Source organism: Thamnophis elegans, chromosome 3, assembly GCF_009769535.1.
Source record: "Thamnophis elegans isolate rThaEle1 chromosome 3, rThaEle1.pri, whole genome shotgun sequence".
NCBI lineage: Eukaryota > Metazoa > Chordata > Lepidosauria > Squamata > Colubridae > Thamnophis > Thamnophis elegans.
In genome coordinates this window covers 105,127,772-105,140,249 of record NC_045543.1, presented here as the reverse complement: position 1 = coordinate 105,140,249, position 12,478 = coordinate 105,127,772, and the positions used below count along the sequence as shown (strand labels likewise).

Below are 12,478 nucleotides of genomic sequence, written 5' to 3'. Positions count from 1 at the left end.
TCCTATTACAGAAGAACAGTAAGACAAAGTTATGTGATGAATCACCACCAACTCAGTTTTTCAGAGAAAGTATCAGATGACTGTGGCTTCAAACAGTGATTTGAAAGTGGCTTTGAATTGGTAGTCTTTGTTGGAATTACAATTCAATTAATACTATTTGACTATAGAAGAAATTAAAGACTGTTTAGGAACAGTATAATCAATTATTTACAAAACTGATTCTATAATGTAGAAGAACAACAGATTTTTGTTGTTGTTGATAAAACAGAGATTAAGGCTGATCTGGGGATTTGGTCTTCAAAAGAAATGCCAGGTTACAAAAGTGATTTTGAAGAAGATGTAATGGATCTGAAAATGGATTTTAAAATGCCAGAATATAAAAGCTACATGAAAAAAGATGGCACAATGGATTTACGAATGAAGCCAATTGATGTCTGGATAATTAAATAATTATTAATAATAATTATTTATTTAACATGGAATAGTATTATCAATTAGTAATAATTATTAAAATAATAATAATTTAAATAAATGATTAAAGGAGACATTCAAAGAGTAAATCAGAAGAATGAAAACTTTCTTAACTTGGATTTACAAAAGGAACATGTTAAACTACTGGAACCGTTACTGAAAAGAGCAAAGAGAAAATGACAAAAAACCCCAACTTTATAGAAATTACAATATTTTGGTATTAAATGATACAATAATTAGAATTTAAGTAATTACAGAAAAGAAAAGAAAAACGCAGTCATACCTACATATGGTCCACCCGGTTTTATGACTTTTGTACTTCGATTACGAGACTCTTCTTCTGCCTGGGTCATACGTTCTCTGGTCATTTGGTAAGAATCATTTGTTGCACATACAGTAATTTTATCCTGTATAAATCCCAGGCAACTGAGCTGTGATGATCCAGTACTAAGCAATAAAGGAAGAAAACAATTTTATTTGCAACAAATATGCAAAATGAATTGTCCCAATAATATTCAATATCTTTCTATACATTTAATGGTAGTTATAAACTTTGAGGTACTACTCTGTTTTTTGCCAAAACTACACGAAAATCTGTAAAATTCAGCAAACTTTAAAAATGTCTATATGGGTTAAACTGGGAAATTAAATCAAATGAAGTAATTTGCTGCCATATTAAATCAAATGAAATCTAAAATGATTTGTGAAAGCAAAATCATATTAATGAAATCAATTTCACTTGGATAAGGCTTTTTAAAAAAGTTATTCCTGTTGTTGATTCTCAAGCAACTAGTATTCCTTTCTGAATCTGGAGGAAACATACATTGATTATGAATAACTGCCATGTTATTTAGTGACATAATACTAAGTAATCATCACAATATTTTATGGGGGAAAATTAAGACTTTGCTATGAAAAGTATTTTATTTTGTTTGTCCCTAAAAATAAACTAGACCAGTCATTGGTTTGTACTGGTTTTACTGATGGTTTGCTCGTGCGCCCTCTCTCCCTCTCTCTGCTTCTGCGCATGCGCTGAAGTGTCTGAGTGTGTGGGTGGAACCTCCTGCCGCCAACACTACCGGTTTGGCAGAACCAGGCCGAACCGGGAGCAACCCACCTCTGAACTAAACTGAATTGAACTCAACTATTGGAGAATACATGAACATATTGATGCTATTTTCTTTTCACTCCTACCTTCTGGGCTCATTTTTAAATTTCTTAATCTATTTGCAACTGTATGTCATCTCAACTCTTTGGAAAAGAGATGTACATTAATAATGCTTAAATAAATAAATAAGTCTTTTTCAAGAATGCTGGTCACATATATTTATTTTGACTGATCTTTACCAGAAGGCTGATAAAATTTCAGAATTTTTTTGGCTTTGGGTTAAAGAACAGATTTCATATTTCTAATGCTACATTTCAATCTTAAAAATACTCATTTCCCTAAAAGATGCATATGACTTACATCCTCCATACTGTATTGTATAAAAATAACATTTAAATTGCTTCAAGGTCAAGTAATTTTCTGAACAAAATAACTGTTGAAAGATGCCTATGTGAAGCTTAAAGAGTGATTTAGTCCAAAGGAGATTAAGTCAATTTGATTTTTGATTATTATAAACTATTCATATTATAGTGAGGCATTAAAGCAAATCAAAAGCCTAAGAATTGCTTTGGAAAGTGTGGAAAGTGATTTAGAGATTGGATAGATTTTCTTATGCTTACTACTTATGCAGCCTCAAACATTAATGCAGAAGAGGAAGCTTCAGTAATACAGGAGGCGCTCTTGCAGTTTTGTTTTTTCCAAAACATCTCGTATCAATGAACTTTGAGAAGAGCTGCTCTGCTGTTTATGTCTCAAATTCTGCTAGAGGTCCATAAAAATGACAGCAACTTGCTGATCATGTAAAAATTTAGGAAGGTGAAACTTGTTTGGTCCTCAGATGCAAGATCACCAAGAAATACCAAGGTAGATAAAACAAAAACCCTGATAATGGTAAAAAATTTCTATACCATAGCAAATAAAAAAAAACTATATGGGTGTATGCATGGGGTCACCAAGAGTTGAATTTGATTCAGAGTAGGCCATCAAGAACCATGGTAGCGCAGTGGTTAGAATGCAGTAACTAACTCACTGCTCACTCCAGGAATTCGATTCTGACCGGCTCAGACTTCCATGCTTCCGAAGTCAGTAAAATGAAGACCCAGATTGTTGAGGGCAATACGCTGACTCTGTAAACAGCTTAGAGAGGGCTGTAAACCACTGTGAAGTGGTATATAAGTCTTATTGCTATTGCTATCTTCTGCTAGAAGCCATGTTGGCAGATGAGGGCGGGGGGGGGGAGAGGAAAAAAATGACTTAACTTGATTCTGCTAGAATCCATTTTGGCAGATGGGGAAGTGGGGGAGGAAAAAAAGTGACTCAACTTGATTCTTCTGCTCTTTTCTGGATTGGATTTGTCCTTTACTGTGCAATTCTCTACCTTGCTTGAATCTATTTAAATCTATCCGTCACTAACTCTCAAATCTCTTTATTTGACCTGTACGAGGGCTTGTGACTACTTTGAAATTCTTTGGCTCTTTCATTTTCAACTGTCATTCCTTCATAGGCTATTTCTTCATACACATACTGAATTATATCTACTACTGGTAGTAGTTTTTGACTTATGACTGGTTTGATGACTATTCAAAGTTACAACAGTCTCAGAAATGGTGCTTTATGGCCCTTAAACCACTTCTGGATGTTGTCAAATGTCATGCCTCCCCCAGTCACATGATTCAGGCAGTTGTTAATAGGCTCACATTTATGATCAATTGCAGCAATTAATGGTTAAAAAAAGTCAATTTGGAGAAATGCATTTGCACTACTGAGACTGCATGATTCACTTAATGACTATGATTCAGCATTATAACAGCATGATTCTCTTCATGACCACTGTAAAAATAGTTATAAAATTGGGTCTGATCACATGGGTGTCTCAGCTTATGACCGTCATGACTTACAACTGAAATTCTGGTCCCAATTGTGATTGTAAGTCAAGGACTACCTATTCAATAGTGGTAATATATACATCATTTTTTTCAGGATTGATTTCATAATTAGCTCATAATATATTATTTCTACTGACAAACTCTGGCCAGAGGGTACCAACTTGGCAGACATTTTAACCTTAGTAAGAATTTATTTTAAAGCAGTATGAGGAGAGGGGAGCGGGGGAAAATAGGTCATTTTCCAATTTGTTTCAACATTTCTGTTTTGTTGGACTGTTTTTTGGAAGTTATCAGGACATACTTCTCTCAACAGGCTATTTTTCTGTTAAATGAGCTTCAAAAGAAATATTTCAAGAATTTTATTATGTGAAATTCCTAAATTGAACTGGCAGGATATAAAGATCTACCATTCTCTACTTCCATTCCAATCTACTACTACATTCCAATCTTTTCTGATTCCGGTCTCAAGTTGGTTTAGATTTAATCATGTTACCTTTAAATCTCCTATTCAAATTAAATCTCTCTGTTTTGAATTTTAGATCTTGGACTCTAGTGTGCATGTAATAACTCTACTTTTACTTTCCTTCGTGCATCAAGTTAAGTAGTCTAGTACATTTTTCTTTGAATTAAAAGATATTGAAAAGTATAGGAATAGTATTAGAGAAACAAAATGCAATGAATCTTCATTTTAAAATACATTTTACATTTGTAAAATACATTTGCCTAAGAAAGGTTTCATCTAATATAAATAATGCCTTCATCTATACAAGTATCTTTCAGACACAAATACCGAATATAGATTTTACGACTTTTACATTTTTCCTGAAGTTATGTAAATAATTAACATCCTGTGCTAACTTTTGGTTTGGTTATATTTGCTTTTATATTTGTTCCTTCCTTTCTAACTCTTTTTTATTATCAATGTTCTGATTCTGTTCATCTTAATAAAAATTCTAAGATTACAAAAAAGGTAGTCTGATATCCTTAAAATTAAAAACCACATTTTCTCTTGATTTCCAGATGGTTTTAAGTATGTTTAATGTATGTAACTAACACACACATACACACACACACACTTTTGATCACATAATTATTTCATCCTGGATTCGTTCACCATTTCTAGAAGGCTGAGAAATAAAATAGTTCTTTCTCACTGTGAATTTTGTGGAATATCGCTCAGCCATGTGTATACTGTTACAACGAATGGAATTCCAAAGTAGACAACATAATTTGTCATACGTACAAAACAAAGGAGGACCAGAGGTAGAACTGGCATTTTCCAAAGACAACTTAATGAGATCTAATCAAGACAATTTCTCTAACTGTATTTTTCAGAAGACCACAACAATTTTAGAACTAGAGTTTATACTTAGTATTTGCTGAGTTGAATTCTTTTTCCACTGTTCATTGAAACAAGGTTACAGATACCAGCAACAATTAAAAAAAATTCACTTTTATTCCCATTAGTAAATCATTTACCTTGAAACAGTTTGCTGGACACAATCAAAGCTTCCCTGAGGATTATCTTTGCCAACATTTGACAGGTAGAAATCAAAGGTATGGACTTCATTTGGGACATCAGTTTTGGGAATCTTTACAAGCTGAAACACAAACAAATGCAAATATTTATCTATAATGTTATAATTATGAAACTAAGCAGACACTTTTTCATATTTACAACTACAGTAATTTACAATATAGGATTCTGATATAACAAGTGAAATGCTATTGACATATCCACTGAGTCCAAGAGAGACAGTCTTCTGGACAGAGAGTCTTCCAGCAGCCAGCCCACAATCATAGAGCGCATACCTAGAGCGGCCGCTGCTGGAAGACTTGGCAGTTTAGCTTTGGAGTTTGGAAGCCGGAGAAGAAGTTATGCTCAGAGCGCAGCAGGGCAGAACAGGCACTCACGCAACCCCTTCTCAAGCCGGGCAGAGCTCCATGCATTGACCGAGGGGGTATCTCGAATGTGCCAAGCTGCGGGAACTGGGGGGTGGGCAGAGCGCCACATGGCTTGGCGCCTTAGGGATACCCTCTAGGTCAGTGAATGGTGCTCTGCCTGGCTGAAGAGGGGGTTTGCTGGGCGGCTGCTCATGAGCGTGGTCAACTCATGGCTGCTTTGCCCCTGAGGCTGTGCCCAGCTCTTCGGGAGCCAGCTCACAAGGGAGTAGCCTCCCGGCAACTCCCCCCTCCGGCCAGGCAGAATGCCACTCCCCAACCTAGCAGTCTCCCAAAGGCACCAAGCAACATGAGCGCCTTTCCCCCCCAGCTCCCGTGGCCTGGTGCTTTTGGCATACCGCTAGGTCGGTGAGCAATGCTCTGCCTGGCTGGAGGGGTGTGTGTATCCAGGGGGCTTATTTTTGGGGCTGGGCTTATGTTTTTGCCCACGCAAAAAATGTGGCTAGGCGTTAGTTTCAGGGCAGGTCGTATTTTCGAGGAAACACAGTAATTGCTTCTGAAAATTTGCATCATTTTATCTTCAAGGTTTGCTCTGATGCAATATTCTGTCACAGTGTCTCCACAGTCACATGATTACAATTCAGGCACTTGGCAACCAGCATGCATGTATAAGCACCGCAATATCCCACAAATACCATTTACAACCTGCACAGTAGGTTTCCGACAAGTACGGTCAATGGGAAGCTGTTAGGAAGTTGCAAGTCACAATCACATGAAATTGTATTTAACAACCTGTGGTGATTCACTTAACGACAACAACTGCACCACTTAACAAGATAGTAGTCAGTCCCAATTGCGGTTGGTAAGAAAGGATTACCTCTATATACAGATATTTAGGATTGCTAAGTAATATTAAAAAAAATGGGTAAACGAAAACTGAAAATGTCTTCCATTAGTGCTATATATGTGTGTAGCATCTCTTACCTGCCAAAAAGAGGAGTGCTGCATTTTGTATCAACTGCAATTTCTGAGTAGTCCTCAGTCATGTTATGACCCAGGTGGTCAAGGAAAGGCAGATCTTTAGAGAGTCTTTTACTGTCCTCAAGAAGTGGTTCAAGAAATGGCCCTTCAAAAATCAATAAGGCTCCACCCCATACTATTTTGAAGGCAGCCACCCCACAGTCCCCCAAACAACAGCCCATATAATACTAGGAAAGTCCACAAGGCAAAATCCAGGCATAAGGCAAATGGCAGTCCTCAGGGCAAAGACAAGCTACATGGCAACGGCTGTTCTGGAGGTAAAGTACAGCAAAGGGCAAAAGTAGTCCACAAGGCATGGGCAAGACAAATAGCAGTCCCCAAAACAAAGGCAAAATGGCACAAATCAAAGCGTGTGTGTTGTGTCTGTGTGTGTGTGTAATCCAAAACAATTGTTCCTGCAAAGATTAACACAGCTTCCCCTTAAATCACTCCACTCCAGGTGTGAGGTGGAATGGGACAGCCTTCTCCCAAGTACCCTGCAGACCTTCTCTGAGCTTGCCTATGCTCTGCTCTCTGTGCCCTTGGATCAGTGAAGGAGGCAGATGTTCCTCATAAGAGGAGATCTGCTGTCTATCAGCAACTTGTCAGGAGCCAATCCTCCCATGTCTGTGAGGGCAGGAAACTCTCTGTCTCTTGACCACTTCCCCCAATGCCTGAGGGGACGAGGACAGCAATGTCCTCAGCCTCTGGCCTCTCCAAACATGCCAAAGAAGATGTTCCATCCCTGTCAGCCAGCCAGTTTCAACTCCTCCTCCTCCTTCAAACTGGGCTCTGATGGGCCATGACAAGTCAGTCTTATTTGTAATGTATTGCAAAAATTTGAGAGATGATGAGAATATCAGGCACTGTTGCCAGAACCTCTTATTACTTCTCATCCAGACATTATTATGCCCAAGTACAGACACCCAAACCCATAGAAGAAATTAAGTTGGCTGATAACATCATATTATATCTTATGTCAGATCTCTGGATAGGTTCTTCCATTTGATTCATGGAGATATCAGGCAATACATGGAATCCAAGCCAAAGCTGCTACTCCTGCATCCCCCTCCGTAACCCATCCTTTTAAATATGTGCATATGTATCAGTAAGCAATGCCCCCGCCCCCAAATCTCAAAAAATATATCCCAAAGAATATCATGCTGAATTTTTTTAAATGCCAAATATATTGCTTTTCCTTTCAGCAGAGAGCCCAACAAATGTTTCTAATCTAAAACCACTCCCATAGTCAAAGTAAGAGTCAACCAAGAATAAGTTGGCAGCCATCAGTCAAGTATATTGCTGAGACAGAAGAGAACATGCCTATATGTTACTTCATGGTGTACTTGAAAAGAATTGAATGGGTGTAAGATTCCATAGTTTATGAAACCTATGTGAAATAGTTGTCTCAAAGAAGGCAAATGATAAGGAGTAGGCTGAGGTAAGCAATACCTGAGTGTTTCACAAGCCTAATCTGCATCCTAAATTAGCCTCCTGCATTCAGTGTCTGTAAGTTTTTGTTGAACTACCAGAGTGCAAGTAAGAAATGACTGCCAATCTATGTAGTTTGCTTCTATACATAATTATATAGGGAGGGGCTTTTCCTTAATAATGTAGAACATGCTTTATGTACCTAAAACAAAATTCCTATTTTTAGCTTATTCATTTTGAGAAAAGCCTGCCTGAGAAATTGCTGCAGCTGATCCTAAGATAAGTAGCTATCATGAGTAATCTATGTGTGGAGTAGGAGCGTTGCATATACAAAGAAAGAAATGGTCTCCTTTTAAATATATTTTTCAAAGGTTTTCATAAAGAAATGTTCTCAGAAGAGCATTATTTGAAATTATAGATAATACCCTTTATTGTTCTATTAGGCACACACACAAAAAAATAGCTGCAGTTGAAGTGGCAATAAAAACTAAACATATTCACATATGATTGTGACTGACAGCACAATATGGTTCCACATTTGATACATGAATATCAACAGTGCAATCTACCACCAATAACCCATTTAGCAAGGGCAAAGAAATTACAGTGTGAACTTATTTATAAAAATAAAGAACTGAAATTTAGCATGTTGAATAGGCAATATTACGTCTAATAAGTCTTTTATACTAATACAATGCTATAAATTACAAATATTGTTTTGTAGCCTAATTTTTGCAAACTAATGATTACTGAATCTACTGGTTATAGGAAAGACAAGAGTAGTATGATCTGCTCACTTGATGACTGATCAATGTACAACTGTAGTTAAATAACTTGAATTCACAAATAGGAATAGAAGTACTGTGCTTCATCTTTAAGCTAAATAAATAGGAGCAAAGAAAGATTTCCCCCCCAAATGCTTTAACAGGTGGCTAACCAAAAAGTCATGTTTTAACAATCAATATTGATTACAATTCTATATCGCCTTGTCAGTATTATTATATAACTAACATCCAAACATGTTAATATAGACCTTACTTTATCAACCATATTATTACTACTGTAGTAGCAACTTTGGAAATTAGAGAGAACCACTTGGTTACTGAAAAATCAAACATATGGTACTTTGCAGTCTAGAATTTACTTTGCATTAAAATATCTTCAATAAGCTTGCTTATTAAATATTTCTCACCCTTATCCTGATATTTGATTTCATTTTGCTCTTTCCCATCACTTAAGAGTAGTATTGGTTTATAATAAGAATTGTGGTAATGTTTCTGTTTTGGGCAAATTCCAAACCTTTGGCAATTTATGAAAAATCTGGGGCAGAAAGATCCAGAAACACACCTTTTCTACTTGAAAGTGTTTTCCAGAACTCTGCCCCCAATATGTTGAGGTATTTATTTTTAAAAAGGTATTTAAAAAAAAACCCTTTGGAAAGTTGATTGGGAAAGGACTTGATAAAAACAGGAATATGGCAAATAATGTACTTAGCTTATATAAACTAAATCCAGCACTTATATAATTAACCCACCACTGACTACATCTATTGCAGCCTTTAGGATAAATGATGATGTAAGTGTTTGTGTGTGTGTGATTATTCACCTATTTTAAACAATATATTTTAAACAATATACCCTATTGAAATAATATTGCTATTGCTATAAATAATTTTAACTAGTTTTTCTATATGAAAGACATCTTTCTACATGCCTGTTTTCTTCATATCATTTCTCTCCATAAGTCCCATTTGGTTTTGATCCTACAGTATTGAATGTATACAGTTTAGTATACCTGTGTGGGATGACCTCTTTCCCTTTTGGTCTACTGATTTATATTCTGCTTGTCATGTTGCATATTTGACTCTTGTCATGCACAAGACTCAATCCACTCTGCTATAAAATTAAACAGCCAATATTTGACCCTGCTAAGGGCCACCTTGACTGAAACCCTCTGGGTACACAGATAAGAATGGCATATAAATATTGAGGAAATAGTCTGAACAAGCAGTTTCAATGATCAAAATCAAAATGGTATATAACTCAACTCTTCCTCATACTTATTTTTATGACAAATTTCAACTCCTGATAACTAGTTATCATGAGAATTTCATATGTGCAAAGTACTTTAACTTTAATAAACTGTATTTTATTGTGGCACAGTAGTTAGGGTGCAGTACTGTAGGCCACTTCAGCTGACTGTTACCTGCAGTTCAGCGGTTCAAATCTCACCAGCTCAGGGTTGACTCAGCCTTCCATCCTTCTGAGGTGGGTGAAATGAGGACCCAGACTGTGGGGGCAATATGCTGACTCTGTAAACCGCTTAGAGAGGGCTGAAAGCCCTATGAAGCGGTATATAAGTCTAACTGATATTGCTATTTTAAATAAGTGGATCACATACAATCGAACAACCTATACTGATTGCCATGAAATTGGGAATAGTTCATCACTCCATAATAGTTTCTTTTTCTTTTTTTTTCTTAGCTCAAGCCAAAAAAAGATAGGCACTTTACCTCTTTCTCATGTTACATACTGAGAAAATGTTTTCTAAAATCATACTGTGGAACCAGCAACTATTAGAATGGGTTACCACCAGACCAATCTGGGGCATGAAAAGGCTATTTCTGTAATGTTAAACACAATCCTTGAAACAAAGTAATCACTCTGTAACAGATCCAATAAGAATACTTTGAAGTTTATTATTATTATTATTATTATTATTATTATTATTATTATTATTATTATTATTACTGTGAGCCTTATTAATTATAGAGTCCAAGCCAACAGGACTGTGCAACTCTTTGAAAATAATTAGAAGATATTTCAAAATTAATAGAAGGATAATCATAAGAGTAGTCTACAACTTTTTAAAACAGCTGCACCTCTCCCCAAATCACAAAACTGTCCTCTTTAATTGCCACATGATATTGGGAAACAACACAGCTGTTTTAAACAGTTGCAGACAAATATTACGTTCACACCTTTCTGCCTTCAAAATCAATTCCAAAACTTAGTATAAAGCACTGTACAGCCATAAAAGCCAGTACATAAAAATTCCCAAAATGGTTTGAATGTTTTATATACAAGCAAAAAATAACTCAGATCTGTTTTGAGGAAAAAATACACTAAAATGTAGTTATTGAAATCATTAAAAGCAAATTCATGAATATAGGATTTTTGTGTATGTGTGTGCTTTTTATTTTGTGTTTGATTTAATTTAATTTTCTTCTAGTAATCATAGCCATAACATTCAAAGCATCTTACTCTAATTAAAAAAAGCTATTCATCTTCTATTCCATATTTCCAAAAAGAATTAAGAAAATTCAGGTAGCTAGGAGACAGACAACAAATGAATAACCAGGTAGCCATCATATCCACCATACACCTGAAATTTATAGACACCTATAAACATGAATATGCTTACATGCCACATTTTGTTATATTTTAATAATTTTTATTACTTTACAACATTTTATAACATGCAAGTACAATTGTGCTTGTGTAATTTTGGTCACAGTTTATGTTCCATTTAAAGTACCATATTTTTGGGAGTATAAGACTAAAAAGAGAATGAAAATATGGGTGTGTCTTATACAATGAATACAGCATTTTTTGCCTCCCGAAGCCCCGCCCCTTCATCAAAATGGCTGTGCTTAGCCTTATGGAAGCTTTCAGGGAGCTCCTGAGGGCTGGGGAGGGCAGAAATGAGCAAAAACAGGGCATTTTTGCCCCCCCCCCCGGAGCACTCTATAAGCCTCCATAAGGCTATGCATACAATTTTTTTGACAAAAAAGGCCGTTTTTGTGAAAAACGGGACTTTTTTGGCTCATTTTTGCCCTCCCACTCCCCAGGAGCACTCTGCAAGCCCCCCCCCCCAAAGCTATTCATGCCTTTTATTTGAAAAAAAAAAAACGGGCCCGTTTTCCTTAAAAATGGGCTGTTTTGGGGAGGTTTGCAGAGTGCAAAAACTTTTTTTTTCCTTTCAGAAAGCTTTTAGTTAGAGGGATTGATGAGAATTACATTGGTCAAGTGCTGTGCCAGCAGAAACAAAGGTTTAGGTGCTACAGGTTGTCAACGATTTCCTTCTCCAGCACATGGATAAAAACACCTGGTAACATCTACCTACCTACCTACCTACCCTCTCTCTCTCTCCCACCTATCTACTGTATTCCTCTCTATTTTTCTCTCTCTCTCCCTCTATCTACCAACCTACCTACTCTCTCTCCCTACCTATCTACTGTATTTCTCTCTCTCTGTTTCTATTTCTCTCTCTCTATCCCTCTATCTATGTACCTACTTTTTTTTAAAAAAAAAGCCTCTTCAAAACCAGGGTGCGTCTTATACTCCAGTGCGTCTTATACGCCGAAAAATACGGTATTACTTCAGTTCATATTAGGCAGTGAAGGAGAAGTGTAGAGAAAGAAAACTACCAATATTATATTAAAAATAAATACAAGATGAATTTGATCACATACATAACTAGAGTCCATGTTGCCTCTAATTTAATGCCTAACTTCTTTCTCCTAAATATTTAAACATTTGTCAAAAAATAAGTAATATGGCTGATAAAAATTTACATATGAATAATGCAAACATGACAGTTTTTTTCACAGTCCAAATGATCAATATTTCAAGTGATATATTATAAACAAAATATTTAA

The 12,478-nt window shown here is 36.1% G+C and overlaps 1 protein-coding gene across 2 annotated transcripts in view; it reads right to left on the bottom strand.

The window, feature by feature from the left end:
- The window catches only part of ELL2 (elongation factor for RNA polymerase II 2), a 39,688-nt gene that overhangs the window by 18,205 nt on the left and 9,005 nt on the right, over nt 1–12,478 (bottom strand). For both annotated transcript variants that reach the window (XM_032214789.1, XM_032214788.1), the window contains 2 exons: nt 4,945–5,066; nt 755–918 (listed from right to left, as the gene is read on the bottom strand). In XM_032214789.1, coding sequence (XP_032070680.1) covers nt 755–918; nt 4,945–5,066 — 286 coding nt within the window. The remainder of the gene's footprint in view (nt 1–754; nt 919–4,944; nt 5,067–12,478) is intronic.